The 25051-nt window shown below is 34.2% G+C and overlaps 3 protein-coding genes across 3 annotated transcripts in view; all 3 read right to left on the bottom strand.

Annotated features, from left to right (window-relative positions):
• Window positions 1–22354, bottom strand: part of LOC142351796 (angio-associated migratory cell protein-like) — a 217581-nt gene extending 195227 nt beyond the window's left edge. Inside the window, exon 1 of the mRNA XM_075403976.1 lies at window positions 22345–22354. The gene's annotated coding sequence lies outside the window, so the exon portion shown is untranslated. The remainder of the gene's footprint in view (window positions 1–22344) is intronic.
• LOC142351794 (uncharacterized) overlaps window positions 1–25051 on the bottom strand; it is a 338941-nt gene that overhangs the window by 104142 nt on the left and 209748 nt on the right. The window lies entirely within an intron of this gene.
• LOC142351695 (isthmin-1-like) lies at window positions 12862–13446 on the bottom strand. Its single transcript, XM_075403838.1, has one exon. It carries the CDS (start codon window positions 13444–13446, stop codon window positions 12862–12864), a length of 585 nt encoding a protein of 194 aa, XP_075259953.1.

The raw sequence follows: 25051 nt of genomic DNA, 5'->3' as shown, positions 1-25051 counted from the left end.
CAAAGCTTGGAACTTTCTGAGAGAAGTTGAACATCGTCATTGTTCATTGAAATGAAAAGCCAGAAAACTTGGCTAGACATAATACTCTAAGGAACTTATTTAGAACTTTTTAAGAGCAAAAAATTTAACACATCATCAATCAGTAACTACATTTAGTTGTGCTGGAAAGCAACACACTCTCTTAGCACTTATAAAAAAACAAAATTTACAATAAAGCTGAAGATTCCATTTGCTGAAGGTTCTGAAATTTAACTGCACAGGAAAGCAACACACTCTCCAGGCAGTTATTTGAGGAACTCAACTGACGGAATGCAACACACTGTCCTAGCAATTTTAAAAACATCAGTAACTACATTTAATTGTGCCGGAAAGCAACACACTCTCTTAGCACTTTTAAAAACATCAAAGATTACAATAAAACTGAGGATTCTATTTGCTGAAGGTTCTAACGTTTAACTGCACCGGAAAGCAACACACTCTCCAGGCAGTTATTTGAGAGATTCAACTGACGGAATGCAACACACTCTCCTAGCTCTTTTAAAAACATCAGTAATTACATGTAATTGTGCCGGAAAGCAACACACTCTCTTAGCACTTTTAAAAACATCAAAAATTACAATAAAACTGAAGATTCCATTTGCTGAAAGTTCTAAAATTCAAATGCACAGGAAAGCAATACACTCTCCAGGCAGTTATTTGAGGAACTCAACAGACGGAATGCAACACACTGTCCTAGCATTTTTAAAAACATCAGTAACTACATTTAATTGTGCCGGAAAGCAACACACTCTCTTAGCACTTTTAAAAAACATCAAAAATTACAATAAAGTTGAAGATTCTATTTGCTGAAGGTTTTAACGTTTAACTGCACGGGAAAGCAACACATTCTCCAGGCAGTTATTTGAGAGATTCAACTGACGGAATGCAACACTCTCCTAGCACTTTTAAAAACATCAGTAACTACATTTAATTGTGCCGGAAAGCAACACAATCTCTTAGCACTTTTAAAAACATCAAAAATTACAATAAAGTTGAAGATTCTATTTGCTGAAAGTTCTAAAGTTTAACTGCACAGGAAAGCAACAAACTCTCCTGGCAGTTATTTAAGGGATTCAACAGATGAGAATTGTAAAAGCGAACTGTTAAAATCAGATTAAATTCTGAAATAATTCAATAAACAAAACATGACAAATTATCAAATTGAAAGTCAAAAATGATTTTGAGCAGGCTTCTGTAACAATATACATCAAATTAAAACATCAAAAAATACATCAAAACAAGTCATGATAGCTCTAAGATCAATGAGAATCAAAACAAATAAGACTTTGCCCAAAATCAAAAACTGTATCAATCAATTGCGGAAGCTATCGTCGTCACCAAACTTTTCTTTTCGCAATTTTTTCATGCCACAAGCGTAGGTTTTCCTCCCTCGTAAAGTCAGATGAATCCCATCTTCCAGGAAATTTCTGTTCTTGTAGACTTGTCGATGCAAATTGAAAACTGACAGCTCTGAATTTACTAGTATATCATTGAAAGTCTTAATGTAAGAATGATTGGCTCTTGTTCTCCGTAATACTGTGCACACGACAACTCTTGGCTGATTTTCAAGTTTAGCGAAGGCATCCACCAGATCCTTTATTTGTGCCAATACTGACTCTGGCTCTTCTCCAGGTCCGTTATATCTCGAGAGATTGTTACCACCTAAGGAAAGAATTATCTTCCCGTAAGACTTCATGGTCGGTAGCAGGTCGTAGAAGTCATTCACAACGCCTCCTGATAACGAGAAGGTGGAACAACCATTTAAGCAAATGTTGTCCACGATTGAATCGCCAACTAGTGCAGTTTCGACGGCAACTTCATTTACAAAATTTGTGTAAAGGAACTCTCTACTCTTCCCCCTGACGGTCTCTTTCTTGATACGCCCTTGTAACTGCTGAGCCGAGAAAGTTTCTTTAAACCTCTTTCGTTGCGCAACATCAGGGTTACTAGCAAAGGGTTCGCCAATTCTTTTTGGGTTCATGGTTTAAGCTAGAAAAAAAGAAATCCGTAAAAGTAGCCCAACAAGCGAGTCGAAAATGTTTGTAATAATTGTATACATAAACAGAAACATAAATTAACCCCTATATAGTAGTTCCCCTGATACCCGGGGCTGGGTGGTCCCACTTCGACCCGTGGTGGGTGGTCCCAGTTCACACTTGGTGGCGTCCCCTGATACCCGGGGATGGGTGCACTTTACAATTTAGATAGTACTGGGATTTTGTGATATTAATTTGGTTCACTTTGGACAACTCTTTGGCCCGATGAAAAAGACCTATTTTTAAAATTCGCTGATCGCGAAATTTGCAAGTTTCCGTATGGAAAACTAATTTTTTTCCTAGACAATCTAAAGAAAAAATTCTTCTCTTCCTACACTCTACCTACACAGGTGATACTCCATGACAAGTTTAGTTTGATTTCGATAACTCTATGACTCAATCAAAAAGAACTATACTTAAAATTCGTTATTCGCCAAGTTCAAAAAGTTCCGTTTCAAATGCGTTTGAAATCGGCTTTGATTTCCTAAGTACTTGAAGGAAACTAATCATGGTATATATAGTTTTAAAGTCCGTTTCAAGTGCAATCTAATTAGCTATGTCTCGTTTTGATTGGTACAGTATTTCAGAAGTTATTAACGATTTTCGACCCCAAACGTCCGGAAATGACCACATGCTCACAGCTCGATCTTTAATTTTTTTATCAGAGTGTTTATGTTAAAAACCGATTATTATGAGTTACAATATCATCGTATCAAACTTCTAAGACCATGATGAACGATTTTGGTTTGCTCTTCGGGAAACTATAACCGAATGAGCGTTTGGTACCAATTGAAAAAAGGGAATAGTGAAAATGGCAAATTCTTTCATGGGGTCAAAAAGTTGTTCAAATTGATCCAAACTTGACATAGAGTATCCCCTGCAAATGTGGAGTGTAACACAAAAAGAATTTTTGCTATAGCTTGCCTAGGAAAAAAGTTAGTTTTTCATACGGAAATTCGCGAATTTCGCGAATAACGAATTTTAAAAATAGGTCTTTTTCATCGGGTCAAGGAGTTGTCCAAAGTGAACCAAACTGATATCCCAAACACCCAGTACTATCTAAATTGTAATGCAAAAAGAATGGTCTGCCTTACGTTCTTGGAAAAAAGTCCGTATTTCAATCGGAAATATCGACTTATTCGCTCATTATTCGCTTATTCTATTTTCAAAAATATAGAAACTTTATTGGGTCAAGGAGTTGTTCAAATCAGACCAATCTTAGTATGGAGTATCACCAGTGCAGTTAGAGTATAAAACGAAAAAAATTATTGGTATAGCTGGTGTAGGAAAAAAATTAGCTTATCATACGGAAATTTCCAACTATTTCGAATAATTTGCAATTATTGAATTTTAAAAATAGGTCTTTTTCATGGAGTCAAGGAGTAGTCCAAATCAAACCAAACTGGGTATGGAGTATACCGTGAGTACCTAGATTGTAAAACAAAAAGAATTTTTGGTACAGCTTGCCTAGGAAAAAAGTTGGGTTTCCATACGGAAGTTTGCGATTATTTCCATGGAAATAATCGCAAATTTCCGTATGAAAAACTAATTTTTTTCGTACGCAAGCTATACCAAAAACTCTTTTTGTTTTAGACTCTAGGCACACAGGGGATACTCCATACGGAGTTTGGTTTGATTTGGACAACTCCTTGACCCCATGGAAAGACCTATTTTTAAAATTCAATAATTGCAGGTTATTCGAAATAATTGGAAATTTCCGTATGAAAAGCTAACTTTTTTCCTACGCAAGCTATACCAAAAATTCTTTTCGTTTTATACTCTAACTGCACTGGTGATACTCCATACCAAGTTTGGTCTGATTTGAACAGTTCCTTGATCCAATAAAGTTTCTATATTTTTGAAAATAGAATAAGCGAATAATGAGCGAATAAGTCGATATTTCCGATTGAAATACGAACTTTTTTTCACGGAACGTTAGGCGGACCATTCTTTTCGCATTACAATTTAGATGGTATTGGGAGTTTGGGATATCAGTTTGGTTCACTTTGGACAACTCCTTGACCCGATAAAAAAGACCTATTTTTAAAATTCGTTATTCGCGAAATTCGCAAATTTCCGTATGAAATACTAACTTTTTTCCTAGGCAAGTTATAGCAAAAGTTCTTTTTGTGGTACACTCCACATACACATGGGATACTCTATGCCAAGTTTGGCTCAATTTGAACAACTTTTTGACCCCATGAAAGAATTTGCCCTTTTCACTATGCCCTTTTTTCAATTGGTACCAAACGCTCATTCGTTTATAGTTTCCCGAAGAGCACACCAAAAACGTTCATCATAGTCTTAAAAGTTTGATACGATGATATTATAACTCATATTAATCGATTTTTTACATAAACACTCTGATTAAAAAAAAAATAAAGATCGAGCTGTGAGCATGTGGTCATTTCCGGAGGTTTGGGGTCGAAAATCGTTAATAACTTCTGAAATACTGTACCAATCAAAACGAGACATAGCTCATTAGATTGCACTTGAAACGGGCTTGAAAACTATATATAGCATAACTAGTTTCCTTAAAGTACTTAGGAAATCGAAGCCGATGAGCATTCAGCCACTAAGCTCTTTTTTCAAATGGTACCAAACGCTCGTTCGGTTATAGTTTCCCGAAGGGTGCATCAAAAGCATTCGCCATAGTCTTAAAAGTTTGGTGCGATGATATGGCAACTCATATTAACCGTTTATTAACATAAACACTCTGATTAAAAAAAAATTAAAGCTCGAGCTGTGAGCATGTGGTCATTTCCGGAGGTTTGGGGTCAAAAATCGTTAATAACTTCTGAAATACTGTACCAATCAAAACGAAACATAGCTCATTAGATTGCACTTGAAACGGGCTTTAAAACTATATATACCATGATTAGTTTCCTTCAAGTAATTAGGAAATCAAAGCCGATGAGCATTCAGTTGCTAAGACCATTTTTTCAAGGAGTCATGTGGTCAATCTCTAATTTAAACGCTATACTTCAACAAGAAACTTACATTGAGCAATCCGGGCACGTTCCAGATGTTCCCAGGAAACTTTGTCAACAATTTAAAATCAAACAGCAATCTGAAAGAAGAAAAATGTTGTCTGACAAATTAGTGTTTCTCTCCTCAGGAGTTCAAACTGGGGCCAAGTTCCCTGGCCAATTTCTCAAAAACCGCTGAACAAAAACAAACGCCCTTGATACATTTTGGAGCACTGCTTGAGATACGCATCATATTAAAAAATGAGCCCAATCGGTTAACTCTTCTAGGAGTTATACTAAAATAACGGTAGCGTACCAAATAACCGGAGAGGAGAGATACAATACGTTCAGAGCTAAAATTGAACACCTAAACCACAGAAAATGATACATAAAGTATATATATTCGGAATCTGCGTTAAACGGGTTTTTCAAAACAGTATAATTTATAACAGAAGTGATGAAATTATAAGTGACCGGACCCGGACCAAGTCCTGTCAAACGCTTCTAGAGGTAAAATCAAGGGCAACTTTACTGGTCAATTTCTCTAAAACGGCGGAACAAAAATAAACCCCTTCAACACTGCTCTTTGTAGAACTGCTCGAGATACGCATCATATCAAAAAATGAGCCCAATCGGTACATTCTTCGAGGAGTTATAGCAATTATAAGGTACGGTACCAAATGACGAAAAAAGCATGGCGACCTGACTTCAGAGCCAAATTTGGCCATCTCAATTCCGTAAAACGCTATGGAAAATATATATGGGGATACTCCTCACTAACTGAGGATTCTAAAACACTAACATTTTTCCCGCAAATGAACTGTTTTGTGGTACCGAAAATTTGGGTCACCCAGAACATCCCAAAAATTCGACCTATTTCAACTTTGAACATTAATAACTTCTTGATTAGGGATTTGGGAAACCAACCAGGTACTGCAACCAAGAAGGGTTCAGTACTAACAAAATGCGACCACTCTCGTTTAATTTGGTCCAGTACTTTAGCAGATATTTACAAAATACTGTTCTGTACCCATTTTTTGGGCTAAAATCGAAGCCCAAGATCTCCGGAACCGACGCAAAACAACGTAAAACAGCGTTCCCGCCGTAATTGTGGGTGTAACTCTGGTCGTCTTCCACGTTCTAGGTCACGGCAAACCTTCATGGTGAGGTGGGAAAAAATTTCCCACCTCACCATGAAGGTTATGATGTTTTGTGTGTTTTGACATAAAACAACATCCACAGAAATTTGATGAATTCGTGAAAAAAGAAAAATTGTTGAATTAACCCCATTAATTGATACAATTAGCTTCGACAACTTAAATATTGTCTAGAAAACACAAAACGCACGCCGAAAAACTTGTTAAATTGCACAAAACACAACTCAGGCATAAAATTTAAGAAAAGATTTGTTTTTCCGCATTCATCATTAAATAACAGTTCTAAAGAATATTTCCAGGACTGTGACTAGCCATTCCAAAGAAGCACGTCTTAAAGCAACAGATTATGCCATTATTCACTTGTTTTGGTCATAAATTGAATGAGAAATTCGGAAAAGTTTAAAAAATTAAGCTCCTTTCTCAATATGATAAAACAAGTTCTTTCCTCCGCAAATGCAGATTTTGCTTGGATATCTGTTGCAAATATTCTTACTTACCACATCTGAGGTCTTTTTTCCGGCAAATCTCAATGAAGAGGTGGGAAACAACTTGGAAGTTGTTTCCCACTTCGCAATTAAGGTTATGATGTTTTGTGGTTTTGACATAAAACGACATCCAGCGAAATTTGACGTAAATCGTGAAAGAAAAAATGTCGAATTAACAACAAAAATTGATAATTTAGCTTCAAGGTTTTGAATGGCATTAGAGAGGCACAAAAATAGCTTCTAAAAAGCAGTTTGGTTGTTTAAAACACAACTCAGTCATTAAAATTTAAGAAAAGATAAAATTTTCAGCATTCAATCTTGAATAATTTTCCGACAAATAATTTTCACGACTTAAACAAACAATTTCATTGAATACTGGCTTGCGTGAGAAAAATGCGTTGTTAGTCACTAAATTTATTTCCCAATTGAAAACAAGTGAAAATTTGCGAAACATTCAGATCATGTTTATTTGCGATCAATTAAATTTTTAGTGATTAATTGAAGAATTTGCCTAAACGTACCTCACAAATGTTTTAATTCAACCGTTCACCATTGTCTTAAAAAATTTTTACAATGATATTGTGACTCATGTTAACCGTTTATCAACACAAACAATCTGATTAAAGAAAAATTAAAGATCAAGCAGTGAGCGTGTGGTCATTTTCGGAGAATTGGGGTTGAAAATAGTTAATAAATTATAAAATACTGAACCAATCAAAACGAAACATAGCTCATTAGATTGCGCGGAAAACGAGCTTCAAAGCTATATATACATTGAATGGTTTCACTAAAGTACTTAGGAAATAAAAGCCTATGAGCATTGAACCACGATGCTCTTTTTTCAATTGGTACCAAACGCTCGTTCGGTTATAATTTCCCGAAGGGTGCATCACAAGCATTCACCACAGTCTTAAGAGTTTTTTGCAATAATATCGCGAGTCATATTAACTGGTTAACAACAATAACACTCTGATTAAAGAAAAAATAAGGATCGAGCAGTGAGCATGTGGCCATTTTCGGAGGTTTGGGGGTGAAAATCGTTAATAACTTTTCAAATACTAAACCAATTAAGACAAGAAACAGCTCATTAGAATGAACGTAAAACGGGCATTAAAAGCATGTTCACCATAACTCGATTATGTTAAGTACTTAGGAAATCAAAGCCACCGAGCATTCAGTTACCATGCCCTCTTTTCAATAGGTGCGAATTGCTCTTTCGGTCACAGTTTCCCGAAGAGCACACAAAAAACGTTCAACATAGCCTTAAAAGTTTTGGTACGAATAAATTGTAAATCGTAATAACCGGTTACTAACATAATCATTCTGATTTTTGTAAAGCGTTGAAATTATTCTACGGATGTGCTAAAATAGCGGTAAAACTTTGTAAGAAATGCGCTGAAGTTATATTGTTTTTACGGTTCCTTAAAAACGCAAAAACTTTTTTGCGGATGTGCTGAATTGGCGCTAAAATTTTGTACAAAATGCGTTGAAAAAATGCCGAAACTTTGACTAGAACTGTACTCAAAAGGCGCTGATGTTATGTAAGAAATTGAACTGAAGATGCGTTGGAATTTAAAATTTTCTGCAATCAATGCACTTCTTACAAAAAAACGCGCTGAAACGACGCTGACATCTGATTCAATAGACTACAAGTTAACAACAAATTGAGGCATAATTCAAAAGTTCCACAAAAGTTTCCACAAACTGCATTGAAGCCAAAAAAACCTTTCCGCTAACATTAAGGTATAAATTGTTAAGACATCATTTGCCATTAACTTTGGTCTGTCAATAAATGAGTTTTGAAGTCTTTCTGCTCTGCAAATAACACAAAACACACAAGGTCAAACTTCCCTAAAAACAACGCACCATTACAATTCGAATAATGTTTAAACAATAAAAATCAACAAATATAATAAAAATGGCCTTAATTTTGTAGCTGCTCCTTAAAAACCAAAATTTCTCAAACTATCCAAACTAAATGATATTTTTTTCGGAAACTTGTCAAGTTGTATTAAAGAAAAACCAATATGTATCAAGTAATGTTCCAATTTCGATCATCGCTACGGATACAACAACAACAACAACAACAACAACAACAACAACAACAACTACTACTACTAACACTACAACTACTACTACTACTACTACTACTACTACTACTACTACTACTACTACTACTACTACTACTACTACTACTACTACTACTACTACTACTACTACTACTACTACTACTACTACTACTACTACTACTACTACTACTACTACTACTACTACTACTACTACTACTACTACTACTACTACTGCATTTTTGTGTGTATATGGTGTGTGTGCTGTGTTTGTGTGTGTTTGTGTTTCTGTGTGTGTGCCTGTGTGTATATGTGAGCGCGCGTGTGCGTGTGTGCATGTGTGTGCGTCTATGTGTGTGTGTTTGTGTCTGTGAGTGCGTGTGTGTGGTTCCTTTGTGTAAGTGTGTGTAAGTGTGCATGTGTGTGCGTCTGTGTGTGCGTCTGTGTGTGTGTGTGTGTGTGTGTGTGTGTGCGCGCGCGTGTGCGTACGTGTGTGTGCGTGTGCGTACGTGTGTGTGTGTGTGTGTAAGTGCATGTGTGTGCGTCTGTGTGTGCGTGTGCGTACGTGTGTGTGTGTGTGTGTGTGCGCGTGTGCGTACGTGTGTGTGTGTGTGTGCGTGTGCGTACGTGTGTGTGTGTGTGAGTGTGTGTGTAAGTGTGCATGTGTGTGCGTCTGTGTGTGCGTGTCCGTACGTGTGTGTGTGTGTGTGTGTGCGCGCGCGCGTGTGCGTACGTGTGTGTGTGTGTGTGTGTGTGTGTGTGTGTGTGTGTGTGTGTGTGTGGGTGAATTGTTTATGTGTGTGTGGTGTGTCATGCGTGTCTGCGTGTCCAAGTGTGTTAATAATTCTGTTAGTGTCTGGTCTATTGACTGACTGTCGCGCAGTTTCGCACTGTCTGGTTTGTCGAACCACTGTCGAACAATTTCTGATTGTTCGCGCTATTTCGCACAATTTCGCACAATTTCCCGGAGTTTCGATTCATACTTCAATTATTGTCTGGACTGTCGAGTCATGGGTGTTTTGTGTCTGGATCGTCTGGTTTATACTTCCACGACCTCAACCCGGGCTTTATTTGGTGCCAAAAATTTTGTCACTAATTTTTATTTGTTTTATAAGCGTCTTAGTTTTGTCATGCAAACAAACTTTACTCTAAAGTAATTAGTTGAACAATAGAAGCGATATCGTTACCACGACTTATATCCTGCAAACAAGTTTGTTCTAAAAATACATTAAAGGAGGAAGAATATATATTTAATTTTTTTTTCGAGTTCATTTCTGCTAAAATGATACATTCCAAGCACAAGCTGTGTTTTTTGTAAATTTGCAATTTTTGAGGATTGATCAAGATTTAATAGTTTTTTTTTTCATAAACATTTGGCCTATTTTCAAGTAATCCGCAATTTACTACACAATTTTAGTCCGAAAAGATTATTATGATGAGTATTTCAAAAAGTATTAGTTCAATCTAGCAGTACAAAATAAGAACCGCATTGCATTTTCTCAAATAATAATTCACATATTCCTTATTAATCAAATTAATCTCACTTTTGATTGTTCTTAACGCAACTCTTGTTGATTGTATTTAATTGTATCTGAAAAAAATATAGTTGCTTAATTATTTTGATGAAATGTATATAGTACAATTGCAGATTTTTTTTTGAATTACGATCATTTCAGAGGTAAAAATCAAAGGGACGACTTGCTAGAAATTGTTACTTGAAAGTTTCGTCCGTTATTCTTTTTTTAATAAGTTATACGGCAAACAGTGGTATCAGAGCTCTGTTTTGCCAAATACAAACACAGATTCTTTTTACGTCACAAATGGAAAAAGTAGTTTTGAGTCCCTCTTGCTCGGCAATGCTATACTCGGCAAAAAACCGTTGCAGGAAAAATTTTGTTTTTCAAAGCTGTACCTTTGTTTTTTAAAACTCGTTAAAAAAGAGCTCATTAATTCCTCAAAAAAAACTAACGAGAAGTATAGTATTGTCTGAGCCATATTATTAATATTTATGGCACCACCGTTATCTTTGAACATACAAAAACAAGAATTATGTTTTCTTTAGTTAAATTTTTCGACAGTTTAACTAAGGTTTGAGATTTGTTAAACAGATTCTTCCAACTGTGGCTTGTTTGTATCCATAAAAATTTTCACCAATTTACGTGTTTCAAAGGCACCGCGATTCAAGTTTTCTTACCAAATTGGTTATATACTGGCGGTTGAGTCACGCCAAACGGTGAATAGTTATCTTTTCTGGCCCCACTCGCTTCCTAAAAAATTGTGGCGGACGACTTTATAACAAACAATTGGGGTATCAAAAGTGCGTTCAACAAATGTGGCATACTGTGTTTTTAAAACAGTTATCACTTCAGCAAAGTTTCAAATATTGTTTTTTACCTGATTACTTTGTTTGCATATTACTTAGTTCTGTAAAGAACTCGGGCAGTTTTTATTAATAAAAACCATTCGATTCCAATTTCAAACTATATTTTTCTCCTGTCGTATTAATTGCGCAGAACTTTTTATCTCAAACAAAGTATTTTGAAGAAGAATTTGAATCGGAAAGTTCATGACAAGAACATTATTCAACAATAGTTCTGAAATTTTTACATCTTGTGTTTTATTTCCTGTAAAATTAACTGTTTTTGAAGCATCAAAATCTGCATCAATTATCAACAGAATTATAAACAACTTACATTTTTTAAGTCATTAATTACTTTTCAGATGATACCTTAGATCAAACACTAGTTTCCATAGTCTATTATCGAAGGCTATCTTGCCAGAACCCTTCAAGTCTTGTAAGATTATGCATCACTTGCAAGATCTTGCCAGATAGCCGTCGGATATGCAAGAATCTTGCAAGATAAGCTTCGATCTTGTAAGATTTTTGCCAGATAAGCGACGAACTCTTGCAAGTTTTTGTTGAATTTGACAGTCGATTCTTTGGTACTTGCTACCTAATAATAATTCAAAATGAAAGGGATCACAGAAAACTCTCATTTAAGGGGAAAAAATTGCAAAAAAAAACATTTTATATCATACGCTGGAAGTTACTGGAGGCCTTTTAATGACCTTTTTAAACCTTACCAACCTATTCAAATTCAATTTGTACAGAATGAACCATTGAAAAAATTCTTAAAAATTTTTTTTAAGAAATCAGGTTTTCAAATACGTTAATGCGGTATTTTGGGGCAAAACTGATATGGAGGTTTCTCTTTTGAACCAAGAGCTCTCTTCGATGGACTGAACTCATAAGAGAATATGATCTTTGAGTTAATCGGTCTTTAAAATTGCACTTTTTTCTTTAAAATTTTTTGTTAAAGAAGTATTTTTTGTCCCATCGGAGTTCGTCTAATGTTTTGGGATTTCAATTTTTTAGTTGGTCCAAAACAATTTAACACAGATTAGAACTGTGCCTGCGGAACTTGAGTTGTTCTTCAGATCGCTCTAAAAATTTTCAGAAGGACTGTTTTTAATTTAAAAAAACCATCTATCTAAAGTATTTTCAGTATAGCTCATTGTAAATAAAAACGAAAAATTAAAAGATACACTACATTTTTTTAAACAAATTTTCAACATTGGTGTTACTGAAAACTTATTTCATTGTTCAGTAATCACGTCTACCATTCTACCATCCATTTAAAACGAATTTTTGTCACTATTTTGAATCACTGTTTTTTAAATTGATAAATAAATACATTAAAATAGAAAAAAATCAATGCTCGCTCAAATTTTTACCAATTTGTGAAAAACATTTATCAAGTTTTTTCAAACTAGAATTCTGTTGTTCCTCGGGAGATGAGTTCCTTTGCCACAAGTTTCAACGATATTTTTTGCTTGTTTTAAAAATATATTTCGGGTCATTATAATCATAGGCCAAACATTTCATCAGATTTTGTTCTAACGCAGTTCTATTTGAAGCGAAACTTGGAAATTAGGTCACTGCGCTAAAATATTGCATCACATTTTTTGTCAAAAAAGAAATGAAAATAAAACATTGCAATTATATTCCATTACAAAAATAGAGCTCTACGATAAAATGGAAATTGAAATTCTGCAAATTCTAATTCAAATTAAAAGTTCAATTAAGTTTAATTTGGCAATCGTTCATTTCATGAAAATGATTCTTCCAATTTTTTCACTTGCGCTTTGTAAGTTTCATCATCCGGATTTTCGGCGCATTTCTGTTCATTATTTGGGGTAATTTGTGTTTGCACTGCACGCCAATCCATTTTACAAATAACATACGGCATATAATCCAGCATTTCGTGATACTCGGCGTTCCGATCCGGCGACACGAGTTCATAACCCCCCGCTGCGCCCCCACGTGTAATCAAATTTAAACTGCTGTCGTAACAACAAACTCGAGAGCCCAAATTTCTCGGGTCCGAGTACCAGGCAAATGAACGAACACATTTCCCGACCCCATAACTATCTCGCCCGTAATTTTCAATGACGTCAGCTGCTTCGCGCCATTTGAACGACTGGTTTCGTGCCGAGTCGTGCAGCTCGTGTTCGGGGTCAACAATCGCCGTGATTGGATACGAGCATGGACAAGACGGCAGGTCGTTTATTTTCCTTCTGACGTAATCGGTTCGTTGGGGAAGTTCACACGTTAGCCACATTATACATTCGTCCGGTAAATTTTGGAAACTGAAGCCAAATTTTTCCTCAAGCTCGACTCGTTTTGCATTCATTTCTTCCTGTTCCAATGTTTCATTGTATTTTGGTGGTTCGATTGGAAAAGCTAATGAAAGTGAACTTAAAAACTGCAAAATAATAACTGTAAAAAGGGATGTTTTTGTCAAATATAAACAAAATTCCATTTTTTGCGGCTAAATAGCAGTTTTTTAGGCTAACTTCGCTTCTAACTTTTGTAAACTAAATCGTCTTACAATAAACTTTTACAAGAAGTTGAATTGATTTTGAGAAGAACTGCTGTTAAGAAAGAAGAAAAATCAAACTTGTTTTTTAACTTTGTCAGATAAAAGTTGACAGCTTGATAAAATTTGTGAGAATTAAAAGATTTGTTGATTTAATATTAATCAGAAAGGGATTTTGTTTGATATCGATCACATACTATTGAAGTTGTCATTTAAGAGTCACTTTTTATCTCAAGTGTGAAAAAATAAGTAAAAGAGAAAGAAAAAAGTTGTTGAATGTTGTCGAATTCTAGCGAAAATAAAATAAAGTGAAGTTAGGATCTAAAGAAATGAACATGTTAAAAGCACATTGGTTTAAAGAGGTTATAATATTATAGTTATATTCTTTGAACTAGTTACACTTTACAATTAGATTGCTTTGAAGTTAAAGACGTCATATTGATTGAATAAAATATCTAAAATATCACCACTTGATCCCAAAATTGGCTATAAAGACTACCTCAAAAGAACAAACCGCCTTTTGATACCATTTTCGCAACTTAACGACACCAATAACAACAAATTTCACGTGGCTTTAAACCGTATTCACGCTTTTGCGCCTTCACTTGCACAATTTCCAACATCAGGTAGGAACAAAAACGCAATTACGCGTGAAAATAAATTTCTCCGCTTTTTCAAAGTTCTCTTCGAGTTATAAATCTAATTTTGACACACAAATCACGTCAAAGCTTTCCGTCAAATATTGACCACAATTGTTGGCTAACGAAGCAAACATCCAAGTCCAATATGGTGCAATAAAGCCCATAATGAACGCAGGCAATAAAATTTGCAGCTTTTCCGACCTCTAGTCTACCAGTAATTTGAGCTTATTTCAAGTCGTAAATTTTGGTCAAAGTTTGAAGACGAGTTGGCCTAATAAAAGGTACCCTTAAACGCTTTGGTTTCAAATCCTTCAGACGCAAATAAGTTATAGGTTATTTTATACGTCATAAATTTGAAATGACTTTAAATTAATCACACACGCGCAAATTTTAGAAAACCATCGTTTCAGGAATGTATTGCTGCTACTAATTAAGGGTTTTGTGGAAAAATGATTTTGAAGGAAACAGGAGATCCTTTTTCACCCCCCTCTCCATTGTCTTAAGTGACCAAACCGGTTTAACCCAGAACAATTATATTTGCGCCTTGCGGACGCCGACTACTACTATTTTCTGACACCATAATTCTATTATTGTACTAGATTGCAAGGACCTTTGAAGATACGTTATAAGCAAACTGTTTGAGCTCTTCATTGACCACAAGTTATGGCCTAATTAAATAGAAAAACTTTCAGTGTACAATTTTGAAGAAGTGTTCACTACTTAAGACGCCCGATTTTGTTGCTGATAAAAAGCAACAATTTAGCTCAGCTAGATCACCAATTTCGATATTTTCTCTCTCAAAGAGTTGCGTGTAAATTTCTTTCATTTTTCCACTTTTTGACTTTTCATTCAAAACAGCAGGTTTCGACTTTTCATTCAACTTTCATTGGCTGATCAAAAACTAGATCCAGAAATCACCAGGAAATGATTTTGATAATCGTTTACAAAATTCCGCTCAATACACAAAATTAAACGCACAAAGTCAAATTGCCACAAAAGAAAAAAAATCGCCATTGAGCAAGTTAATTTTTGTTCAAACACCCTTTTCATACTCTACACACAAACTAGAGGTAGAAAAATTCACGCCACAGAACCACGAGCATTTTTGCTTCAGTTCTTGTTACGTCATGACCAAAATCATTGCCTCAATATGAATTCACAAATCATGAAAATGCGCGAACATGTCTTGAAAAATGTAGCCGGAAGACGAAGACTTTGAAACCTATTAGGACTAAAACGTGACTTCGATTGCAGACCTTTACTCAATTTGAAAAGAAACAAAAACAAAAAGAAGATAAAAATTCAAACTTTAAAATTTACTTTTAGGGAAGAGTCTATGCCGATTCAAAGTAAAACGTGACATTAATCACAGCCAAATTTCCCCTTGAATCGCAAATTACTAAACGTGAAAGAAAACAAAAAAAAACAAATTCTGGAAACAATTGTTGCTTCTAAATCTGTACAGTTGTCGACTCTAAAACAATTACGTTCAGAGATGATTAAATTGATATTAATTTTGCTCAAGTAACAACAAATCCAATAACTGAACAATACCCTCAGTAGAAAATCAAAATCTGATTATATTACTTTAAAAAAACTTTTCTATAAGTTGGGACAACCAAAAATGGGTTTAATGATTGTTCTGAGAATATATGTGTTTTATCAATGATTATCAACACGTCTCAAGACATACTAAAAAAATAAACGAACAAAAAGACAAAAAGTAATGAGTAAAACACAGAAGTACTTCATTTAATCTAAAGAATGGGACCTATTTTAGACGGAGTGAAGAATCTCCAATTATTAACATAAAAAAAACATCCATAGAATAGATCAAATTTAACAATTTTACGATGCAATGATTCTGGTAAGCAGATAGAAAACAAAAAACCTAGGAAACAAATTTCAAAAAGAGACAAAAAAGTCCGAAATTAGACTAAATTTAATCAATTTTTGTTTTCAACAAAATGGCATAAAGCCGATTCTCATGATTAGAAAAGGACATTTAAACTACGAGAACGACGAGTTGCCACCGTAAAAATTCAAAACGGAATATCGAAACTGTAAGAAAAATAAAACAAAAACAGCCTTTATAATTGCAATGAAAAAAACCAAAATTTCATCTAAAAGTCTTATAGAAACCTAAAATTTCCAAGAAAATTTGCAGACGCTTTATTCATTGTTGACTTTTGTGAGAAAAACCATTTGAGGCGAAAAAACTTCTGTCTGTTTTGCAGTCTTGTTCAACATGTTGACCGAAACCAGCCGCATTGATTCCTACGACCTGTTACCTGTTTTAGTGATACTTAAAAAACTGAAAAAAAACATTGATCACTATACCTCTCTTCAAGTTGTAAAAAGACAGCACCCCGATACAATTCAATTTTTTTCTATAGTAAATAATAATAATAATTTAAATAAGCTTTAAATAATAAACATACGAAGCAAATTTCTTGCACTCTTTCTGAAATTCGCTCGGTTCTGAGCGCCAATTGCAATAAGCTTCCCAGAATTAGGATCTTAAACTTACTTAGTCTAAAACTTTCTTAAAATCTTACATCATTGATAAAACTTTCCTCGTAACATTACACCTCCAGTAGAAATTACATTTTCTTAAAACTAACAACATTTTGGACCTCTAATTAGTTTACCTCTAATTAGTAAAGCACTTTAATGCGAGGGGAGGCACAAAAGAAAGCTTAGAAATAGTTATTTCTACAGATATTTTTCTTTATACAAACAAGTATACACATATAAAATATTATATGAAAAAACTTTATACATTAGTCATGATCTCGAATAAAAAAATAGGCTCATATTTAAATTGTTATTTATAAAACATTGATTGAACAAAACTGAATATGCAAAAAGACTATTATCGCCTCACGGTCAAAATTCACGGTCAAAGTTAACTTTAGCTGGAACAAAAAGTTTGTACATACGCTATGTTGAGACTGAAAATGTTGTACTTGACAATATATTGACTATCCTATCAGTGAGCACCTCGACAATGCCTAGACCAAAAAACTGATTATTAATAAACTGCAAAAAGCATTTTTTTTGCATCGGTCGAGATAGCGTTGAGGGAATTTCATGTGGAGGGTGTTTTGTGTGCGAACTGATAACGGATCTCCTCGATTTCTTAAGCGCACTAACACAGATCCCGCAGTCGAACAATTCAGCTAATTCCATTCCACATGAACATGAATTAACTGATGAAAATGAGTATATGATTTTTTCAGTCCTATAACAACGGAAACGAATAGTTTAAAACAAACGGGAGGCTCAGTAATGTACTTTTGCATATAAAGTTTCTACTCCGCCTATCCACATTTTTTACTTAATTTTCCATCAAATCGTGAAGAGACAGGAATTCTGTTACCAACAATTTAATGTCCGATTAAAAACAAAGTTTTATATATTCAAACAACTATATAGACCAACAATTGCAGCATCACAGGGCCAATGAAAGCGAATATTAATGAGACTACGAGATAAGACAAACAACAAACTACAACGAAAACAGCAAACATTAATTAAGGCGAAAATTGAACGTCCATTTCTTAAAAAAAATTAACAACGAAAACAAAACAACATGAGAGAAACTGCAGTTAATCAATTATTTCGTAAATCACAAGAAAGCAAATAAGGCGAAGAGATCAAAAATCCATAGAAATATTAGAAACCAAAAGAATACAAAAGTTATAGATACCATAATCTTTCTGCAGAAAAAATATTTAAAAAAATAATGTTAATTTTTTCATGAAACCAGCGGGATCTATCTTTATTTAGAATAAATCATAAGATTACAAAGAAAACATCAAATAAAATCCACAAAAATTCACAAAAAACATACAAACATACACTGTGTTGAAACCACTACAATAAGAGCTATGAATTGAAAAAATTAAACGCTTCTAATTGGTCAGTTGAAAATCAAGGAACTATGTGAAGAAAAACAGAAAGAACAACAAATATTGAAAACTATCAAAAGAAAACAAAAATATTGAAAAACGCGTATTGAAAGTGATGAAAATACCAGCTACAATATCAAAATCAGAAGAGACATTATATTTTGCTTCACAACGAAGTGGATGCAAATTGCTTTTAATGACACTAATTTTTTTAACAGTTTCTTAAAAAATAATCCAGATAATTTCACACGACTACAAAAAGAACAAACGTAGGCAAAATATTAAAGAATGAATTCAAATTTTACCAGAAAAATGAGTCGAAGCTACTAAAGCACTTTATTAATCCATGAGAACATCGCATATGTTTCGCTGAACCTCCTGCCAAAGCTGTCTTAACCTCCCATTATTGTTATGTGACAAAACAAAAAAAATCAAATTTGAGCAAATTTTTAAATATAACAAAAAAAATTCCTGAAAAACCGAGCTATAAAAGTGATAAGACCATTGTCTAAAAAATAAAACCTCTACAGAGATCATATTTGTTTCTCTATGAAGAGTATGGGCCAATCAGTAACAAGATTAAGCTAAAAGTTGAAAAAATAAGGCTAAAAAGCTACACGGTCTAAATATCCACTAATAATTTTTGAAGCCCTTAAGTATCACTCAAATAATTTTGATAGACTTTAGGTATCAACCGAAATCAATAAAAAAATTTAATTATAAATTTTTGGGAACCAATTGAATAATGAGACTTAGCCAAAAGACAATATAGAGGACGACAAATGCAGGCAAGTAAATAATTAATTAGATGTGACAAAAAACCGTACTCAAAACCATAAAAAAAATCTTGAGCTTTTCTCTTAAAATATAAGGTTTTTTATTAGTCCTTATTTGAATGTAAATATGACACCGTATAATTTGAACTCTGATATAAAACGTACTTGACTGTTAGAGATGTAAAAAACCACAATAGTCCGTAAACATTTTAAAAAAGAAAGAAGACAGGACCACTATAAAATTTGAACCATTTTCGAAATTTGAAAAGCATGACACAATATTATATAGCCATAAGATCACTGTTTGTTATTAAGGTCACGTGTTTGTACCATTTCATAGTGCAATACATATTTTGGCAAAAAATTAGCAAACACAAATTAAGTATTTTGGATAAATACCGATTTAAAATCGCAAAAACATTTTAGTTCTAGAACACCCTCATAGTACGCAGAATAATAGCCCTCATCTGAGACAACCAATTTTGTGTAAACTGTTCTCTTTGGTCTGCATTTCCGACAAATTTTGTATAAGAGGCTTATTCGGTGCAATTTTTCATCGAAAAAGGCTTTTTTGAGGCAAAGTTTTGGCCAAGAAATTTTGGCAAATTCTTGGCCAACTTCTAAGATCTGTAAAGGTTAAACCATTCACACTATTGTTATCTATTTTCACTATTTTAACCTAAAAATGAACAAAAAATTTAAAAAAAAAAATGTTAACGGAAACAACGGAAACCAGTCGAATGTGAACAAAATTTCAACCTCCAATCCCCCCAAACCCCACCCCACTAACATGGATTCGGAACAATTATAACTGAATTAAGCGAAGTTTCGCCGGGTTACTCTAATTAGGCTCCTGTCAACAACTACACAGCTATACTAGTGCTTTAGAAAAATTCGCGCTCATAAAAATTCGAATATGCATCTTCAAATTATTCAATAAAATACCAAAAGCTGACACATTAAAGGACTCTGTTCCGACATTAGGCTCTTGGGTTGGTTCTTGATGGCATAATTTTTGTCAATGCGGTTCCCACACCCTTAATTCCTACAAAAAAAGGCAAAACTACGACTAGATCAAAAAAAGACATGATATTGCTACTCGTTTTGTAAGAAACTTTAAATGTTAAACTTGTTTGAGAAAAATGTAATTTGATACAAAAAATTAATAAATCAAAGTTAAATGATGGATTTTGAATAATTTTAGAGTGCAATTAGAAAAACAGGTATATTTTTTAAAATCGGATTACTCTCAAAGAAAGCAGAAGTAAAACTAAACCTCTGTGTAGTGTGAATGTGGTAGCAGCTTTTAGCTTTGTTCTTCTAGTGAAATTAAATGAATAGTTCTTTACAACATAATTGGTTCTTTTTGAAAAGAAAAAACGTTTTAATTTTGAAATATTTAGCCAAATTTTTAGACAAAAATTCAAATGAAACAGTTAAACAACTTCCCCTTTGCCTTTGAAATTAAAAACATAGCCGGCAGACTGCCGGAATAATTGCGAAATAGATTTGTATGCCGTATAATACAGACAGAAAAAGGTAAAGCTATAAACTCAAAAATTTATCGACGCCATTGAAATAATTCTATTAAAAAAATCGACGATTAAAAAGTAAAGCTTGTTAATAATCATTCCGCAGAGGCCATTTTATTCGATATTTTTATTATAAATGTATTTTATTGTCGTTAAACTAAAACACTCTATACTTAAATTTTAAAACGGAAGCTCAATTTTTGATTGAGATAAGTCACGCATGATCAAAATCTGATCACGCCAAGCACAGGAAAATATTTTTCAGACAGATTTATTAATAACATTACGCGCTAAAAAACGCCGTTAGCGAGAAAAAGAAATTATTTAGAAAAATTGACATTTCCAGCTTTGCTGTGTGAACAAACATAGAGCTCAAAATGGCGTCAGATGACCAAACAAAACAAACCTAGCCAAGCGCCTAAATTTCAATCCAAATATTGACTTGACTAAAGACATGACAATTAACAGGTTTACAGCAATATCAAATTGATACAGTCTAAAAAATTGAGACAGTCTTAAAAAATAATAAAAACCAACAACTCTTCATGAAAAATGGCTCTTAGCATCGTTACTACACGGTACGAGAACGGCCAATATAAAATGTTGCTCTCGAGACTAAGCAATAAAATCACAAGATAAACAAGCAAAATATGCAAGACTAAAAACTATTCTGTATTTTTTTGAGAGCAATCCCAGTGTCATAAAAACAAACGCTTTAAACTACATTGACTAATTATTTTTCTTTATTCATATTAAGAACCCTTTTGTTTAAGTTAAAAGAAACAAAAAAGTAAAGTACGATTAGACTAAAACTAGACGTGATATTGCTACTCGTTTTCATTGAAACTGTAATTGTAACACTTAATTGAGAATAATGTGATTTGATAAACAAACGTTGATAAATCAAAGTTCAATGTTGGATTTTGGATAATTTTTGAGTTAGGTTAGATAAAACAGGTATGCTTTTAACTTCGTAATACTCTGAGGAATCAGAAGTAAAACTAAACCTCTGTGTAATGTGTGTAGGGTAGCTGCTTTTAGCTTTGTTCTTCTAGCGAAATTAAATGAATAGTGCTATAGAACATAATTGGTTCATTTCGGAAAAGAAGTTTTAATTTTGAAACATTTATCCAAACGCTTAGCCAAAGTTCAAATGGAACAGTTATGCAACACCCTTCACTCTTTTGTCTTTGAAATTGAAAGCATAGCAGCAGACTGCTGCGGAATAGCAGCGAAATTGATTAACTTGCCGTATAATGCAGACAGAAATAGATAAAGCTATTAGTTAAGACTATAACAAATAACTATACTCTAAGACAGACTGAAAACCCATGGCTCTATAAGGACAAACAAAAAAATCTGAAAACACTGAGAAGTTTCATTTTAATAAGGGTTTTGGTGTTTTAATTACTAAAAGAACAACAACTGATAAAAATAATGTTCCTTAGCATAGTTACTACACCGTACAAAAAAATCAATACAGAATATTGCCTTCCAGACTCTGCAATATGACCAAAAGATACAGACAAAACATACAAGACTAAAAATCTTCTTTAATTTTTGGAAAACAATCTCAAAGTAAAAAAAACGAACGCTATAAACAACAGCGACTAATTTTAGTCACTAATTCATCTTTAAAAACCAATAAAATCTGTCAAAAATGCTATAGCTATTAACTTAAACAACTGAAAGAGACGTCCATAGCAATTGAGGACACTCGTCTCCAACGAGATTGAGCGATTAGACAACAAATTGAACAATAAGAACACCAAAAATTCAAAAATTCGATAAGATATCTTATAAACAATTAATCGATCTTACTTAGTTTTCAATAAAAATAAATCAGTCAATTTAATAAGGTCCTTTTCAGCAACGTATGTGACATGCCCTCGATAAGATAAAATGATAAGATAACAAAAAGTAGGACAGACACTGGAAAAATTCCAAAATCATTCTAATTTTTTGAGAACAAATAGTGTCAAAGTCACGATAAACGCTACGAAAGAGCTCAAAACATTAGGTGCAATTATTCCTCATTGCCAACCAATGAGAACATTCTCGAAGATACTCAGTAACGATTTTAGAGAAATAACAAAAAATAGAGCCAAAAACCTAAAAATGACTAGGATTGCTAGTAGTGTAACTAACATGAAAATTTGACATCAGCTGAATGTTACTGAATAAAACCAATTGCAAATTGGTACACTGGGAACACATCTGCGTCAATTTAATATCACTCGATAGAAAAAATACGGAAAAAAGAAGTTGAATTGATTTTCGGCGTTGTGATACCCGTGGATATTTTACATCTCATTTATTTATTTCATATGATTTAAATATGCAGTAAAATTTCATATGATTTAATTAATTTAGTTCAATTTATTTGCCCTTCATTATCATTTCATGTTCGTTCTTTCGTTGTCTCAATTTATTCATTTTCATCCTTTCTTGATTTCCCGCTGCGTGATCAGACATGTCTGATCACACCTTCTTCAGTTGCTTACAAGCACTTCAGTTTATACTTTCAGTTTCTTAATTCAAAATCAGCTGCTCCTCTCTCTTTGTATCTCGCACCGCAAGTAAGCGAAAGCAAATTAAGTTCAGATCTTGTTCCGAGAATAATACTTTGGAAAAAATAAGCTAACGCGCATCGCAAGTGACTTTCGAATTCAAATATTGTTTGACAAGGCGCAGTCAGCAAACAAGCGTACACCGCTCGGAATAGACGCTTTTTGGGACAAGCCGACACCCGATCCCCCTCATCGCTGGGAGAATACAAAGTGGCACTGCTCGCAAAGGAGAATACCATCCTCGACACATTACTTGGACCAAAACATAAGATTGTCGATCTCCCGTTGGAACCCATATATGAGGAAACAATAATGAGTTCATCGGCACAATCGGAAAAAGAAAGAAATGCCCGCAACGCTCAGCGGAAAATGAATTGGCAAAACAAATGTCAACGTCTAATCAAACTCTGCATAATGTGTGGAGACAAGCCATGGCCACTTGCGGATCAAAAAACAATCTCATTTCTCTACTTGAGCATCGGCGTGGGAGGACTTTGGAATCTGAACTGTAAAAACGCGCATATAATATTTGATACATTATCCACTGCAGATATTTGGAAGTTTGTGGAAGCACTGGAAACATCACTTTCGGTACTACTATGGTAAGGTAAAAAAATTAGCCGAAAGTTGCGACTTTGAAAATAAAGAGGAAACACTGATACGTGATGTATTCATCACCAACTTGATTGATGCGGAGATTCAAAAAGAACTTCTCAAACAAACAGTACAGCCGCATCAGGCGTTAGAACTGGCTATCAAAATGGAAGTCGGGATGCGAAACCAGCTTCAATTTCAACTGCATAACAAGACACTTATCTGGGCCAGCGTGAATGCAGTTCAGTTTCCAAACAACCCTCGATCATCAAATTGGTCATTCTCGAACAATTTCCAGAAACCGAAGAGTCGACCTCCACTATATTGCTCAAATTGTGGTGGGAACTGGCTACCCAATCACCCTGATAAATGCATCTTGAAGGGCAAAACATGTAAAAACTGCGGGTTAATGAGACATTTTGGTGAACTCTGCAGGAAACAAAAGAAAGTAAAACCTCAAAACCCCAAGGAGGAAACATGAATACAGTGGATGAAGAACTGCACCCGGAAGCTTCAGCAAAATTTTCTTCGGTTTACAAAACTCTACGAATCTGACTACACTAGTAGGGAAGATAATTTGGTTGGACTAATCGAGAATAACATAGCAAAGATAGAACTTCTCAATATGCACATCCAAATCGGTAACATTCCAATTACTCTTCTCTGGGACTCGGGTAGCGCGTGTATCTCAATCGATCACTCGCGTCGCAAGTAGTGAAGAGCAGTCCATTTGCTGTCTGCATTCACGAGAAGGTCAGCCCACAACTTAGAACATTCTCAAAGAACCGATTCATAATGAAGGAAAAATACAGACCCCCATTAAAGCAACGGCTGGACATTAAACTCGGCAAAATTCACCGTCGTTGCGGACGGTCTAAAATTTTTAATTGGTAGAGATTTGTTTGACCATCTGGGCTTAGCTGTAACAATAATCAATTCATAAACATTTCTCCATCGTAAGAAATCAAATAACATATTGCAAAAAAAATTCCTAATCTGATCTCGCTTATCGGAAAATCAAAAAATCATGTGGCTAATCCTAAATTTCACAAAGATTTTCAACCTAGACACCAAAATGGTAGAGGCGTACCTATTAATCTTCAAGATAAATTCAATAAGAAACTGAAAAAATTATTAGAGGAAAAACACACAATAAAAATCTCTAGTGGACCTGACAAGTATTTTATCTTCCATTTTAGTCACCGTAAAGAAAGATCAAACAATTACACTTGCACTGGATTCCAAAATATTAAATAAAGCTACCCATATAAACAAATATCAAATGCCTAATATTGATACGCTTATCGAATCTATTTCTCAACAAATTAATGCTCCCGCACCGCAGAACACGACATATCTTTCTACATTGGATTTAGAGTACTCGTATGGCCA

The sequence above is a fragment of the Convolutriloba macropyga genome, chromosome 13, assembly GCF_964194025.1.
Source record: "Convolutriloba macropyga chromosome 13, txConMacr16.3, whole genome shotgun sequence".
Lineage (NCBI taxonomy): Eukaryota > Metazoa > Xenacoelomorpha > Acoela > Convolutidae > Convolutriloba > Convolutriloba macropyga.
Note: the sequence above shows the minus strand (reverse complement) of the source record. Positions and strands in the feature narration are given on the sequence as shown.

Excerpts from the sequence above, each read along its gene's own strand:
- LOC142351695 (XM_075403838.1), bottom strand. The coding sequence starts at position 13,446 with ATGAATGCAAAACGAGTCGAGCTTGAGGAAAAATTTGGCTTCAGTTTC.